The 17,583-nt window shown below is 36.6% G+C and overlaps 1 protein-coding gene across 1 annotated transcript in view; it reads right to left on the bottom strand.

The window, feature by feature from the left end:
* Positions 1–17,583, bottom strand: part of SAB (HYPERSENSITIVE TO PI STARVATION 4) — a 90,857-nt gene that overhangs the window by 67,862 nt on the left and 5,412 nt on the right. Inside the window, exons 2-4 of the mRNA XM_089155467.1 lie at positions 16,260–16,371; positions 12,289–12,555; positions 4,932–5,194 (exon numbers count right to left, since the gene is read on the bottom strand). Coding sequence (XP_089011593.1) covers positions 4,932–5,194; positions 12,289–12,555; positions 16,260–16,371 — 642 coding nt within the window. The remainder of the gene's footprint in view (positions 1–4,931; positions 5,195–12,288; positions 12,556–16,259; positions 16,372–17,583) is intronic.

The following is a 17,583-nucleotide window of genomic DNA, read 5'->3' as shown; positions in this document are numbered from 1 at the left end:
ACCTAAGTCTTGAAAAAAGAAATTCCTTTGAGAACGAGTTCTTTATTTTCAAAGAACAACCCCTTTTATTGACTTTCTCAAGAACTAAACTTGGGCTTAAGTCTAGCCCATGAAGATCATAACATGTGGGCCAACTTTACCCACCAAAATAGTCCTAGCCCATGAAAGCCATGGGCTGATTTGGGTCATACCCTCGTAACCCAGTGGGCTTCTTGTTTCTAGCATATGTCTTCAACCCTGCATCACTCAGCCACTTATTTATAATCATCTCATCATTGGTGACAAAATCAGCTACTCCTAATAGGGTGGGGAGAAGGCTTTGCTGCCAATAAAACTCCAAAATCAAAAACAAGAAAATGCAAGGTAGATTTGGGGAATTAGTAGTTCGGGTGACTTTTAGCTACTATAGGAAAGCAAGACTAAAAAGGACCCGACTTACTTCCCCATAATTAAAATGGAAGGCTATAATGAGCTAAATTGAGCCACTGCTTCAAATCAGCAAAAAGGTTCAATCTTAAAACATAAAAATAAACTAAGTATAGAAGCTGATTTTATAATCAACCTAATTACTTGTATCTTAGGCCCGTAATGTGGCTAAGGTAAACCCATGGGAAGAAAGGCACAATACATATATAATCCAACCCTAGACTTACTTTGAGGGACCCAATTTGGTGATGAATCAGCATCATTCAACTTACAAAATAGACTTTGCCACAATATTCTTTTTCTCACTCCTACCAGTAGCAAGGTTATTGCCAAAGAATGTACAATAACCAGTGGTAGGCCTCCTACCCCCTTTAGCACCTGCCCGTCACCATTAGAGTAAACAACTACAATCAACATGTCCATGTGGGGCTTACAAATGAGATCTTTTCCTTGATCACCCTCAAGATACCATCGAATGCAACACACAACCTCCCAATTAGCAATCTTAGGCAAATCTATGAGTTGGCTTGTAACATACAGGAATAGATATATTTGGCCTAGTTTTGGTTGAGATTAATAAGTTTTATCAACCAACCACTGACTAATAGGACTTGCTGTGAAGCCTGGCACTTTGGACAACCATTCTATGCAGTTTCAAGTGTCCTTGATGGACGAGGCTCTCACTACTGAGGATTCTTTCTCACTTTTTTTTTTTATTATTATTAATATTTTATAACGAGGGCTGGGGGGAGGGAGGTGGGGGTTGGTTTCACAATGTATGCAGCCTTACCCTAATTACGGAAAGAGATGTTTCCAAATTCGACCACGAATACTTGTTTATATGGCGCAAGCTTATTATTGCTCCAGCCCAGCATGATTGGATAATCAACATTGTTCTATAAAAATATCTATTAACCTCGTCATTAAGAAACCCTAGTTTTTAATATTTTATAAGTATCAACAAAAATCTCAGAAAAGAGGGGGGGGAAAAAAGCATAGGTTGATCATGTGACTCTAGTTGGACCATGTGTTGGAACAAAGCAAAGACGTTCACCTGCTTTCTCCTGCTCCCTATCTGATGTAGAACCTGGGCTGAATCCAACCGGTTTTCATCGGGACAACTGGGCCTAGTCAAATCAGCCCAATTGATCTTCTATAAGGATCAAAAAGAGGCTCACAGCCTTACCTTGGCCTTGAAGGAATATTATTCAAATATTTTGTTTGGGCCCAAGAGTAGATTATGTGAAGATCTTATATGAAGACTAAAGATTGAAGACTTATTACATTTTATTTGTTTTCTAAGTTCTAAGGGGGGTCTGTTTCTATTTCCTAGATTCTAATTTTTTTTTATTTTAGTAAGTTTCTAGTTTTGTTATTGCTGAGAATATTAGCTAGCTCAGCAAAATCTAGTGGTCACTGCTTCTATGTAAATTGGAGAGCAAGTATCAGCACTTTATGAGTATGTAATAGGCTATTCTCAGCCCACAGATTTTTGAAATTGATCAATGAAGCCTTGCTTTGTGTTATTTTCTTGCTTCTTCCTTGAGCGATAAGAAGTGTGAGGACCTTACAGTTGAGAGCTAAATATCTAGGGTTGAGGAACCTAAGTGAGAATATTGAACCACCTTTATCCCCTTACTTTTTATTTTTCCAAATTTTTCTACTCTTCTCTTCTTCAAACTCAACCTAATTTCAGCATCAACATCAGCTGCTGCTACTTTGAGGGTTATCTACCTGCTGAAGCCTTTGAACCAGTCCATTATCATAACTGTGAGTGATCATGAGGTACTAGTTTCTATCCTTAATTCTATTTCTCTATTTGTGGGTTATTTGGGGCTAAATCATCCTTGATCTTAGCTCTACATTACTATCCCACTCTATTCGGAAGAAAGTCTTGGCCTCCACTTGCCATTGCCTGGGTTGCACCAGTTTTTTGCTGATGATTGTGGGTTTTTGATATCCTTCTGTGGCAACTTTGCCTAAGCTTACTAGTTCGTGTTACATGCAGCTATTTCACACATTTTGTGGGAAGTAATTTTAGGAGGTGGACATTTAATTGGCAAAGACACCCCAAATATCTCTTAAATTTGAACAGTGTAAAAATTCCGTTAAGTTATGGTTAGATAAACTCATAATTCCTACATTACCCTTAATCTTTTGTGACTTTACAGTATTGCTCTTAAACCTTTACCTATATTTTGGGTTTCTTTTTTTTTGGGGGGTAGAATACATTGGGAAATTTTCAGATTTTTATCATGTTGATTTCTGATATGGTCTATTTCCATTTATTTCTCTCAAGATTTGAGACACATGTCCAAATAAAAATCTAATGGACATAATTATTTTATATTAAAAAAATATTTTACTTCTCTGTCTCTCTCCTCTTCCATCTTTGGCCTTCCCCTTCTCTCACTTTCTCTTTCTCTCTCATCTCTTTGTCTTCTTCACTCCTTTTTCTCTGCAAATAGAGTCGCAGATTCGAATTGGAACAGCTGATTCAACCAACTCAACTCAGATTCAACTAAAGCATATTCATATTAAATCCGATATTTAAGAATGCATACCAATTCCATCCATGTTAGAGCAAATCAGGACAAATACAATAGACTCTGGTGTCTCTCTCTCTCAAAATGCTAGATCTACTTGAGGAAACTGGTATGCTAGGCTGTAAGCCTGCTGAAACTCCTAATGAGCCTAACCTACACTTGAAGGCAAAAGAAGGAGAACCAATTGACAAGATAAGGTATCAAAAGTTGGTGGTAAAGTTTATCTATTTATCTCATACCAAACCAGACATCACATTTATAGTCAGTCATGTCAACCATTATATGCATGATCCCTACTCCTCACACTTGGATGTCGTGCATCATATCTTGAGGTACTTAAAGCCCACTCCAAGGAAAGGAATTATGATTTCAACTCATGGACACTTGGAGATCAAGGCATATACAGATGTAGGCCAACAAGGTGTCCACACGATAGAAGGTCTACCTCTGGGTATTATGTGCATGTAGAAGGTAACTTGGTGACTCGGAGAAGCAAGGAACAAGTTGTGGTTGCAAGATCCAATGCCAAGGTTGAATTTAGGCAATTTCTCAGGGCATTTGTGAGGTACTATGGCTAAGAGGACTACTTCAATAGATTGGGTCAGATTTGGATGTTCTTATACAATTGTAACCAAATAGTAAGTCGGCAATCAGCACAGCTCACAATCCAGTACAGCATGACAGGACCAAGCAGTGGAGATTATCAAACATTTTATCAAAGAGAAGATTGAGGCTAGACTGATTTGTAGCATTTTGTTACCTCAGACAATCAGCAGGCCAATGTGCTTACAAAGAGCTTGAGCACCAAGATATTTCAATAGTATCATTAGCAAATTGGGCATGATAAATATCTCCAACTTGAAGGAGAGTGTTGTAAGACAAAATCCAGCGTTAGATCATGAGCGACTTACTTTCCATTCTTGGGGTTTCCTTATTGAGGGTAGATCTGCTAGGATTTTTAGGATCTCTTTATTTTTCTTGAAAGACTCCCACACTAGGAAGATTTTATTTGCTCTATGTTTGGTAAGTTATGACTATAGATAAAGATATTGTTGTGTCCTTCAATCACAAGTCAAGATTTCTACAACCATTTCAAGTTCCAACAACAGGAAATTTATCAAATTGAAGATTGTGGCTGGATTGATTTGTACTTCTGTAAGTTTGTTACCTTAGAAAATCAGCAAACTGATGTGTTTACAAAGAGCTTAAGCACCAAGATGTTTAGTAGTATCATTGGCAAGTTGAGCATGATAATATCTATGCTCCCACTTGAGGGGGAGTGTTGTAAGACACAATCAGGTGTTAAATTTGGGTGTTAATTAGATTTGGGTCATTTACTTTCCATTTGAGGGTTTCCTTATTCAAGGTAGATTTGCTAGGATCTTTTAGGATCTTTATATTTCCTTGTAAGATTCCCACACTGGGAAGATTTGATTTGGTATGTATTTGGTAAGTCATTAGTATAAATAAAGCTTTTGTTGTGACCTTCGGACACAAGTCAGGATGTCTTCAATTCTTTCGACACCCCTAATTGGAACATACAAACTAAACCATACTCAAACTACATCTCCTAGTCCTATGCAATATATTTAAAAAATATATTTATGATTATATATAAACAAATAGACTACAAAAACGAAAAACAACTACCAACCCTTGTTACACTAAAAACTAGGTGGACCTGTTCAGTCCGGGCTTCTGTTCCAACCCGGTCATGTTGGTCCAACCAATTGGAGTGCTACTACAACACCTTCCCACTATTTATGAAAAAAGCATATATATATATTTATTAGAAAGAGAATAATTCTCAAAACATAGAACTTTGAAGTAGATGAGTTTGCACTACATTGTAGTTAAGCAAGAAAATTTGACTCTATCTTGAAGTTGAATTTCACAAATAGAAATTAGTTCTACATCAAGGCTACAAAAAAGAATCAAGAAAATAAGCTTAAAACTCACCTATTGTGCCCAAATTCACAGGAAAGAGCTAACTCCTCACAGACGAAAGGTGCAGAGGCCCTCTCCATCGTACTAGATGCTTGGGCAGAAGAAATATATCCTTCTAGGTTAGAATTGGATGATTGGTCATAACTTAGTCGTGGTTCACCCATGTAAACAAGCAAAGGAAGAACATGCAGCTCAACAAACAAAGTTGGCTTGGACCCACCATCTTTAGATAAGTCAACTCTTAGATCCTTAACCTCAAAAGAAGCTTTAGGTGTCTGAAAAAGATAAACAGTATAACAAGGTATGGCAATTAATGAGCTTTCTCAAACGTGAATCCAAGTATGCTTGTGATAACAAAATGACAGTATACAGATTCTATAGCCTTCTTTACAAAATAAACATGATAACATTAAAGAGATAAAGAACGTATTATCCGCGAAGAAGTTCAAATAAAGCCCAGTTTAACAAGCAGCGTCTCATGGGACTCCTTCCCACCCCCCGCCCCCCTGCTAAAGAAGAATTCAACATTGTTCACACTGTAAAGAAATTTACAATGGCAACGAGGGAGAAAGCATACACATCCCAACAGAAGCAAAGTACTATCAGGCTATCAACTACTGTGGCAATAACAACAAAAGGCTGCTCAGTACATAAGCAGGGGTAAGGCCCCTCTCAGACCCCACAGTGGTGGGAGCTCTGTGAACTGGGAAAACCCTTTACCCAGTGCACGAGGCTCCTCACCACTGCAATCTGGTAAGACTCCTCACACAGCTTACCCTTGATTTGCAGAGCAATTCTCCATGGTTATTGTCACAATACAGACCCCAAATAAGTACCATATGCAAAATCATACAGAACTGACCAATACCATGAGAAATGGGATCAACTTCCAGAGTTCCAGGTAAACCCAATATGATACTGTCCCAGTGCTGACTTTTTCAGTTACCATATTAATGCACAAAGTCTCAGAAAATCTGTTGTCATTAGAGAAAGTAACAGCCAAAACTACAAGTGTATACGTTTTCTTTTACAATCAATCAGGAGAAAATCCTTTCATTGAGGCTGATTCATCACACCCACCCAAAAGCTTGGAAAGAACAAAGCCCAACACACTCACCAACAAAAGAATCACCACCCCAAAGACTACTAACATAATCATTTACAAGGAAAAACACACACATTCATATAGATGGGGAATTTCTTATTGACACCCCTGATGAAGTCAAATGACTTGCCACCTCAGTTTTCAAGTGTCCGCCTAGGCATGCCTACACAGCTAGGCACTGGGCTGCTTTTTTTGACATGCAAGATTTCAGCCACTTTATCAACTAGGTGTTGCCGCTTTGTCACCTTGTGCGCCATGCCACCATATTGCCACCTAGGCACTAAAGCAGTCACTTTTTTGACATTTTGCAAGTAAACTTTTTTTTTCTTTTTTTTGGGGGGGAGGGGGGATTATTCTTTTATAGCATCAAATTTCATTCTACAAAACCATGCATGAATATAATAGTTACTCATCTCGAAATCAAGAATTATTAAAAGGAAAATTATACAGAATAACATGATCTATTAATTTATCGGTCCAGTCAAAAAAGTGGACAAATTAAATTGTGATTCAAATTTGAGAATTATTCGTTTACTTAAAAAAAGTCATGCAAAAATCAGATGTTCAAGTACAATTGTATATGTTGTAGACCACATCATGCATATTTTTTACAAGTACAACTACAAAAATTTTACCCTTTATATAGAAGACGAGCTTTTTAAATTTTGTAATATAAAGGATTTTCAATGTTCTAGAACCCTTTGTTAAGCTAATTATTCTTTTATCAAAAAAAATCGGTGAAATAATTCTACAAAACCATATACAAATATAATAGTTATTTATTTCGAATTCACGAATCATATGCTATAATGTCATTACATTATGTTGTCAAATGTTATTATATATTTGTATTATGATGAGATGAACTTATTTTTATTTTTTATGATAATCTTTTGTAATTATGATTCTTTAATATTTGTTTAGCTTATGGTAAAAACTATATCAGTTTTTGGTATGCTATTTGTGCCACATAAACTAGTTGTATTGAAAAGAGTGCCCCAACTGCTTATACTCTTTATAATAGTGATTGAACTCCATCTGAGCTCCAGAGACGCAGACCTCATTTGGCCAAACTCCATCATCAAATCCCTTGTCACTTCTCTCTCTTATTGTGTTACTTGTTTCATCTTGCACTGGATTCACTTGCCTCGTCACAATAGTGTATCAGAGCACAGTTAGGGCTTTTTGGGCAAAATTGGTTTAGGGCTTTTATGTTCTTTACCTCTGCGATAATGTTTTAGGACATATTATGATGATTGGTTATGGTTATTGTTGTTCTTGTTAACTATGTTGTTAATTGTATGCACATGTTGTTAACTATATTTGGTGTTTTGTTAATGTTTGATAACTATTTGTGTTTTGTTATAGCCATATCTGAATTACATTTTGTTATTTGTTAACAAAGTGTTACCTTATTGTCTTTTTGAATATTACATAGTGTTTGTGAATTCAGGTATTACAGTACATGTTTAGAAATCAACAACAAAGTGGAGACCAAAGAGGGATTTGAGGGCCCTAGAGAGGATTCCTCTCCAACGTGACTACCCATAGGCCTATATTGGTTATAGTCTGTGGGACAAGGGGAAAACCCTAATTACAAGATTAGAGAGTTCCCATGGGGAGCTCTGTGGTAGAAAAAGAGAAATTTGATGACAAAGGTGACTTTGCCATATGGAAGAGGAAGTGAGAGCCCTGATGGCTCAACAAAGATTATTGAGAGCCATAGATGACCTAGATGATTTCTTTGAGAGCATAGTCTCGTTTATGAGGACTGAGATGATGGAGAATGAAATTGGTTGCATGTTCTAGAACATCACTGAGGATGTGATCAAATGTCTTAGTGAGGATGATGATACTGCTATAAAAGTGTGGAGTAAGCTAGAACAAATTTATCAAAAGAAGAATCTTGGCAATATGATTTATTTGAAAGAAAGACTGTATGGCTTTAAAATGGATGCATATGTTAAACTTGATCGGAATATTGATAGTTTTACGAAATAAATTCAAGAATTGGCCAACACTGGTGAAAAGAGTAAGTTGGATGACCAAATTTGTCTATTATTTTATTGAATTCCTTACATGATGATTACCTTGTTAAAAATTCCATTAAATATGCTATCAAAATGTGACTCTTGATCAATGTATTCGGGATTTAAAGAATAGAGAACCCGAAATTTCAGCCTCTAATAGGACAACAGGGGATGGTGAAAATTTGTTTGTTAAAGGTAAGAGTTATGACAAAAATAAACCCAAGTCTAAGGGCAAGAATAATTCTAACAATAAGAATATACAAAAAATAAATCTGACTCTAGACCTAAGAAATGTTTCTTTTGTAATAAAGAAGGTCACTTGAAGAGGACTTGGGTGCCTATAAAAGAAAGCTAAAAGAAAAGAGACATCTAATAATCAATGTTCCTTTAGTAATGGTTAAGTGAATGTTTATGAGGTGTGGACTGTTTCAAAGTGATAGGTCTAATGATTGGGTTCTTGCTTTTGATTGTACTTTCCATATGAGTCTCAGTTTACATTGGCCTTACTTGCTTGATTGAGGTTAGTGATCTAAAATTTTGATGGGTAACAATAATATATGTGATGTTGGTATTGGCACTATCAAATTAGCTACTCATAATCATGGTTTGAGTTCTCGAGAGATCTCACATCTCTCTCACTTTTTTAAGAAGGCAAGATGAGTTCAAGGGCGAAATTCCCACATCTCGCTCAAGATCTTGCTATGCCTCGCTATATCTCGCTAGAACTCTCAATTTTTGCCCTTTTTTTGCGAATTTCAGCCGGATTTTCACTTGCAACTATTCTTAGCACATCCACAAGACCAAAGGAAGATCAATCATTCTATGCCTATCTTATGAACTTATGAGTTATAATATAGAACTTCTAATGGTTGTATAATTTTATTATTCTATTCTCGAGAGTCAAGATTGTGATACTCACATGCATAGAATTTTGATGACATTTAAGTTATTTGATGTATTTAATACACTTGCTTTTCATTTATATGCCTTAAAGGTTATATATTACATGTTTGTATGACCTTGCATTCCCTAATCCTACAGCATTTTGGTTTCACACTTAGGGTAGATTTAGAACTCATATATAAGATTGTTTTCTCACAAATCCAAGGCCACCAATATGTTTAGAAGGCCTAAATTATGCTAACTACCAAGTTTGAACCCAACCTGAACCCTAAAACCCATTGAGATGGACCATCGAGTAGGCCCTAGAAAAAGACCATATCTCGATGGAAGGGGCGAGATCTTGCTCGAGAGCAAGATCTTGATCATTATACTCATAATGATTTAATCTATATATTGCATGATGTGAGATATATTCCTAGTTCAAAGAGAAACTTTATTTGTGTTAACAGCTTGGATAATGCTGGTTTTGACACGAGAATTGTTGAGGGTGTACTTAACATCGGTAGGGGATCTCAAGTTCTTCTTAGGGGAATGGTTCAATCAGGCTTGTATGTATTTGATGGAACTACTCACTTGGATGATGTCTCTGATGTATATTATTTGTCTAGCAGGTCTAGTTGCACAAATGTTTGGCATGCTAGGTTAGAGCATATTAGCAATAAGGGCTCACAGACTATTAGGAAACCAGGCTTGTTTGGAAAGGACAAGGTTGAAACTTAGAGTTTTGTGAGTTTGTGTCCTAGGCAGAAAACATAGGTTGAGTTTTGGTGTAGGTTCCCACATTTCTAGTGGTATTCTTGATTATATACATACTAATTTGTGGGGACCAGCACCTATAAAGTCTTATGGAGGTAACTCCTATTTTCTACCCTTAGTAGATGACTACTCTAGGAAGACCTAGATTTACTTGTTGAAGACTAAGGATGAGACTTTTAGTAAATATAAAGAATGGTGTACAATGGTTGAGAATATGAGCGAGAGGGAAGTAGGACTCTTAGGACTGATAGTGGGTTGGAATTTATAAATGAAACATTTAATGAGTATTGTAAAGATAATGGCATTCAAAGAAATAGGACTGTTAGAGCCACCCCCACAACAGAATGGCATTGCTGAAAGATTGAATAAAACAATTTTTAATAAAACTAAGTGTATGCTCATTAGCTCAAGGGTACCCAAGGGGTTTTGGGGTGATATTGTTACTACAGCTGTATACCTTAGTTAGGGATGTCCTTCTATCATTACATGTTCCAAGACACCTAAGGAAATGAAGTGGGGGAGAACCCCCAACTTGGATAATCTTAGGGTGTTCAGATGTGGGGTGTAGGCTTATCAGAGATTCAGAGGATTGGGATTTCGGAACAATGGAACCTAAAAGTAGGATATGTATTTTCTTGGGATACTCTGAGGATGTGAAAGGGTATAAGTTGTGGGATAAGTCAGTTCCAGGAGTGAAGTCCCTAGTATGTAGGGACGCATTGTTTAGGGAAACAGTCTTCCCTTGCTTAGACATTTACAATACCAATCTTGATTCATCAAACCAAAGAATGACAGACTTCATTAAATTTGAGCTAAAGCAGGATATGAGTCATTTGGACCCTATTGAGACCACCACTGCTCCTGAACCAGTTGTACCCAAGCCTTCTCCTCAGCCTGGTTCTTTTGATATTGGACCTAGGGTTGTGGATTATGAGTCCAATTATGGACCTAAGACTGAGACTAGGGTTGAAGGTGAGGTTAAAGATTTGAATAGTTCTCAGCTAGCCAGAGATAAAGTTAAAGAGAAATGTCAAGAGTCCAAGTTTGCTCAGACAAAACACAAGCACAATTAAAAAGAAAAAAGTCATTAGGCTAAAATAAACTAGGGAACACTGAGGATATAAGTAACTAGGTTTATCACAGACTTGCTGAACACAAATGTATCAGTTGATCACTTTTTATGAGTATATGTGTAGAATTTGTATTCAGACTGGTTGAGAAAGATGATTTAATGTTTTTTCCCCTAATTTAGGTTGAAGCAACACTTAGTTGCCACAGAATGGGGGAAAACGACATTAGAAGGACATGGAGACCTTATGCACGCAATGCAAGCAGCTGCTAGATGGTGGAGGAAAAACTAGGTTGAAGCAACAGTTGGCTGGTAGGCATGTGGATGTACAAAAATGCACCCGAGTACCGGATCAAGTGCTACAACCTATGGTAAAAGCACATACAAGACACAGCTAGAGGAGCTGGTGGATCTGGTTAGGACATGTTTCCGGGTCTCCAGCTGTACTATTTTATTGTAATTTCAAGTTCGGACATTTGTATTATCTATCAGACACTTTTTCTTGGATGAATAAACTAATAAACTATCATCACCAAAACCCCGGAGGGGTAAAGAAAGAATGAGTGAGTTGATTATTTTGTACAAGCATATACAATTGGGGAAGTTAGCCTTTTATTGCATGTCTTCTTCATTGTGGTTTACAATTTGTGGTCCGAAATGGAACCCTCATTTAGAAACTTTCTTCATAAATCCAACAGCACCACTGTGCTAGAAATGCTTAAAACAGCGAGACAGCAAGTTTCAGCCCCAACAGCCATCATATGCCCCTCAAGACGGACCTTCAAGTTAAAAAAAAAAAAAAGAGAGAGCAAGAACTTGCTAATTCCCAACTCAGTTTTTTAAGGACCAAGTTGGCCTCAAATTCAAGTTCTTGATCTTATGACTCTTTAACTCCATACGCAAAGACCTTTAATCCTTTATTATTAATAGCTGAAGTGACTAGAAGAATTAATTCGACTGGTTGAACATTTATCAAGCATTTGCCTGCGTTGTACAGGACCTACAGGTCATTTATACTATTCCTTTCTGTTAGATTAGCCTTTATTTTGAACAATATAGGAAACCATCTGACAACTTTAAGACAAATAAAATCGAATCACATAAAGCAAAAGGAAGCATTAGAAATGTCCATTTGTTATCAGAAACTAGAAGTTTCCTGCAATGAAGAAAGCTCTCTCAAACTACGAACTATTTTCTGCCTTGTGGAGGGCTATTCCCAGCCATCAAATTGCTTTAACTTTCTAAGCATATTTCCTAAACTCTTTTCTGCTAATATATAGATATGCATCTGGGTAGCTTGGCTAAAATTTGTTATATAAATAAAGGTCAATGTGTAAAGAATGTCGGTGAAATTCTGACCACACCCAATATATGGAAAATATAAGAAACCATTTATTAATAAGTTCCGTGACTTTCTACCAAGAAAACAATACAAAAAGAATATTTGCCTAGAAATTTTTTTTCATAGAATGTTACTTGGGTACTGCAAATTGTAACATTGCTTACCTTCACGAGTAATTCCGTAACTGAAACTGACAGAAATCTAGCAATGTTAGCCACAATCATCCACCTTCCTCTACCTGCAGAACTGGGCTTCCGAGTCCGGCTTCTAGCCTTCTTTGAGCTTCCACTAGAAGACCTCAATACAACTTCTAAGTCACATATTACCAACTGCAGCTTCGGGTCTCTAGAAATAAAGCCAACCCCAAGCTTGACCAGAGACTGGCGCATGCTGAGTTTGATTTCCCCCACACAGACAGATTCAACTGCACCCTGCAAAGTGTGATAAGTGACATCTACAGAATTCAGATGCTGTAACAGGAATTTGCACAGGGGATGGAAATCCTTGCTGTTGTATTTTTTCAAATTACAAGGGAGGCGTGAAATAGTAAAAGAAAAAATCAAATCTGGAAAGAAAACAAGTTTCTAATTAGAGTTTTCCGGAAAGTTGGAAGGTTATAAAATTATGACCATTTGAAGGCCATGCACTAATCAAAATGACAATAATTTTGCACTCTTCTTCTTCTAATCAAAAGGAGATTCTTCCAGCCAAAATTAAAATCACCAGAAAACAGCATCCACCCCCTCCCTCCCACACACATGCACATGCTACTATCTCACAAGAAACATAGAATAGACACACCAGAGAACTATTTAAAATTTTAAAGAACCAACTATAGAAGGCCCAAAACAAAAGCCATTCATATTCTTGTAAATTTCACCCTTTGAAACCAAACCTCCATTCCATAGAAAATCCATAACTCGCAACTTTTCTTTGTAGTTCACCTAGAAAATCCGTAAGCTAGGTTTTGCTGATGCTGTGGAACACTGTTCTCGGCATGGGGCCCTTTCCTTTAAATAAGAAACCAAACCATATTCCTTGCTTTATGCGAAGTCACTATATGTAAGATAAACACATGATACTGGAAGAGGACAACTGAAAAAAAGACCAAGGCTGCATATAGGAACAGAGTCAAAAGGAGGGGTCCATAAAACAAGCTAGATGAAAATAAAAATAGGATAATGGGGCCCGAACACTAAAAGAAAGACCAAGGTTGCATATACGAACAGAGTGAAAAGAAGGGGTACTAGCTACTAGAATCACTACCAAAGTGAATGCAGCTATTGATGCAATTATGCATAGGACTTGAGATTTATGTTTTTAAAGCTAAAACTTGGGATGTTTTTAAAGTCAAAAATTTGGTCAAGTGCACATCTGGGTTGATGGCTGGCTTCGTCTAGTGCAGCCTAGTGGTTTATCTGGGTCTATTTAATTATAATTGGGTTCTATTTCGGTTTTAGTCTGATCCATGGGTGATTTTCACTTTACAGTACTTTTTAAATTACAAGTCTAGCCTTAGTTTTTAGGTAAATTTTTAGAGTATTCCTTTTCTCTCTCTCCCCTCTCCCTCCTCCCTTGTCTCTCTTGTGTGAAATAGGCTTCCTTCCTGCTGACAGTGATTTCTTTCTTCTCTTTCCCTACTCCTGCTGTGCAACTAAGAGATTCTCCTGATCTTCTCTCTTTCTCCTTTTTCCCCCCTTTCCTACTGCTGTGCAGGTTTCTGGTAAACATTTCTGTTCCCCTTTCTTTTTCTTTTTCCTTTTTTTTTTTTTTTAATAGTATCCTGCTACTACATAAACTGCAGTGCTAACATCTTTTTAATAAATGATTTTTTTTCTGACTTTAATTTCCTTTACCATATGCATCCACAATACAGCTTTTTTCTTCTGCATTGACTACCATCACTCATCCCCACCGGATTCAGGATTCTTTTCCTCTCCCCTGCTATGGCTTTTATTTCTACTATGAAGATTTACTTTATTGAATATCTTATTGTTCTCCGCTATAGGCAGGAGATTAAAGTAATTAGATATAGCATCTGTTATTTTCACAATTTCTAATACACTTGCACTAGATAAAATTATATGTTGCCATGATCCCCGCCATATTTATAACTTAATTTTTTCAGAGTTCTTGAACATTTGCTAAGGTTTATCTCAACCATTCTAACTGTTTATCCTGTCTAAGACAGATACTTGTCAGTTCCCAGGAAAACATAGTTCCAGAATATTGGCCCAGAAATTCTCCCTCGGAAAGTTTTGAAAGTTAGGTTCAGCCCCGGTTTCTTCTATTCTACTGCCGGCAGTATTCAGACTTCATCTCAATCGATTCCTTGCCGACAACAACAACAAAAAATGTAGCCTTATCCCAACTTAAGGTTAGCTACATGGATCCAGAAAACATCATCATAGGGTAAAACAATGTTCTAACCAAAAGAGAGAGAAAAGAAGAATGAGTATATGAGCAATAAACAGCAAAGAAAGGCAAATGAGACATGGGAAATAAATATAAATAGAAAAAGAAAGATAGTAAGAGGAAGGATGCAAGAGGAACAACCCAGTTTGTAAGGATAATCTCAGCTAAGTAGGGCCTCTGACATGGATCCTTCTTCGGCTCTATCCAGCATCATACTTGGTACAAGACCTAGAGAATGCATATCTTTCCTCACCATTGGTCATTTAGTCATTTTAGTCCTGCCCCTAGCTCTCTCAGCTCCTTCAATTGGAATCATATTACTCCTTACCAGGGCATCCCTAGGCCTCGGTTGTATATGAATATACCACCTTGAATGGCGCTGTTGGAATTTGTAAATGATTAAGAGCCAGGCCCAGGCCAGCTCCAATACATTCATTTCTTATTTTATCCTTCCACCTCCACACATCCACCTTAACACCATTACCTTTGCAGATGGCCTAACATACACCATGGGCAGTTGGATAATTGTCCTACAAACTTTCCTCTTAAGTTTAACAAGAATATATCAGTTACATAGCACTCCTGAATACGAATGCATCTCCCCACTTCATTCAGCCAACTTTAATTCTCAGTGAAAACCCTCATCTATTTCACCCTCTTTGCATGATTGACTCCAAATATTTAAAATAGTTACTTTGCAATATCCTTTGTTTTAATAGAAACTGGGGTATTCCAAGGACATCTTAAATGAAATCAACATATTTACTTGACATCTTTTTCTTCACAAGGACATGTCGGATTAGATCTCTAGGGGCTTGATCATAGGTTTTTTCCAGGTCAATATAGACCATATGGAGATTCTTCTTGCTATCTCTATATCTTTAAACAAGCCTCCCTCAATAGCAGATAGCTTCTGTCATAGATTTACCTGCCATGAAGCCAAAATGGTTAATTGAGATATGAGCCTCTATCCTCAAATTTCTCCCATAGTTTTATAGTCTGACTTTTCAACTTTATGCTTATCTAGTTATTACAATTTTGGTAGATCCAGCATAACAATGCCTCTCCACCATTCATTTGGCATCTTCCTTATGATCATAATCTTGTTAATGGGTTTTCCTAACTTCAATTGAACTTTCATCGGGGCCAGGTGTTTTAGCTAATTTCGTCCTTTTTAAGGTTTCAGCAACTTACTTTTGCCACAGTAAACTTTCTTACAAATTAACAATGTGTGGTCCTATTGACTAATGTAACCATCCAGTTGATTTCTATGCAACCGATCTCTCTTTAGTAGGTCACAAATATACTGGTCCCATAAACTAATTCTCTGTCTGCTGGACCTAGAATCTGGGTGGCATCAATAGCATTATCTGTGAATAAGCTTCTCATAAAGCCTGGATCAATTGTGCCCTTCTACAGAAAGCTGTGTTGTTCAACCTTCAACGGCTTGCTGATTTTCCATTTCTAAATTCTGGAATCTACTCTATTGATGGTTGAAGAAGATTCAGATCAGTTAAATTCCAAGTAAGGACAATAGTGTTATTTACACAAAACACTAGAATCACTGATGTTATCCCATTTATCCCTACTCCTAAGTGTTCTAGATCCAAAATTAACCCTCTACCTGTCACGTTACATTTAAAGCAGGCATAATTCGTTTATCAGAACAAATTTCAAGAAAAGAAAGAGAAAGTAAAACATCAATAACTTTAAGAGCAACCTTTTTGAACTTCACAACCACATCCCTCAAACAGTTCCATCCAGCAACGCGGAACCCCACAGATGCTCCCATTAGCCGGCTCAGAATCCATGCCAATAGCCTTGCAGCAAATCTGATACAAAACTGATATAATTAGGAAACATCTCAACTATAATTAAGTATAAATAGCTCTTAAAAAAGTTGTACGTTCACCAAAAACAAAATCTTCACAAGCAAGACCAAGCATGATTCCGTATTATGAGGATTGAAACCCAAAAGTCACTAGAAATTTTCACCTCAATAAGAAGCAAAAGCCCCAAAAGAATAATTTAGCATGAGGCAGTACAAGTCATATCAATGAGAACTGAAGATGATTGAAGAAATCCTAGAGAAATAACGCATCTTCTTGAACTAAACTTCCAAAATACGATGTACAATTCCATAAAACACTAGATCCATCTAAACTCAGCATCCATCTTCCAAATATTTAAGAAACAAGTTCCCAACAGAAATAAAAATGTGCAATGTTAGTGATGCACATGATACTGTGCCAATGAAAAGTATGCACGTGACAGCTGCTAACAGATATGTTCCAAACTTTCTACATGTAACTGGGACAGCCCCATAAGCCAAGTACATGAAAATCTGAAATCAAGCAAGGTTTGATCACAGAAGAGAGTCAGTGCTAGCGGACCAGTGCCACGGTCCATGCCTGATTATTCCAGTTGAATCTTTGAATTTGAACAGGTCCCCTTTCTTGAGAAATTTCCTTGATCTACTTAAAAAACATTTCTTGATAAGGTTGTTTAAAAAAAGTTTTACCTTGATGGGTTTTAATTTTGAAAATATTCACTTACTACCTATCTCAATGCTTTTTGTTCCCGCCTAATAAAAATTTTGACCTTAACTACCAAAAATATCCTTTTGAGTTTTTTCATTCCAAAATTTTAGTTACTATTCCTCCTTTTTTGAACAAATTTAAGAAAATAATTTACTCTCTATTTTAATTATCACTCATAAGCTCTTAAAATTTTTCCTTTAAAATCAATTTGGATTTTTCATGGTACTTTCGTTTTGCTAAACCAATTTCACTATATCTTTGTTATCCATTATATCTTAATTTTTTTGCGAATAAATAATTAAAAATTCAGATTAATCCTTTTTGATTTCTTAGGAGTAAATTATTAAGAAAATTCTAAAATTTAAAACATTTTTAAATTAGTTTGAATTTTGATAACGATTTTGCTATCCATTATATTTTTTTTCTTTTGAGTAAATTATCAAAAAAAATAAAAACGGCATGAGGACTAAAATTGTAGGAGCAAGTTCATTAAAAATCTTTAAG

The sequence above is a fragment of the Hakea prostrata genome, chromosome 5 (assembly GCF_041222555.1).
Source record: "Hakea prostrata isolate BN-2017 chromosome 5, UWA_Hpros_2, whole genome shotgun sequence".
Classification (NCBI taxonomy): Eukaryota; Viridiplantae; Streptophyta; class Magnoliopsida; order Proteales; family Proteaceae; genus Hakea; species Hakea prostrata.
Note: the sequence above shows the minus strand (reverse complement) of the source record. Positions and strands in the feature narration are given on the sequence as shown.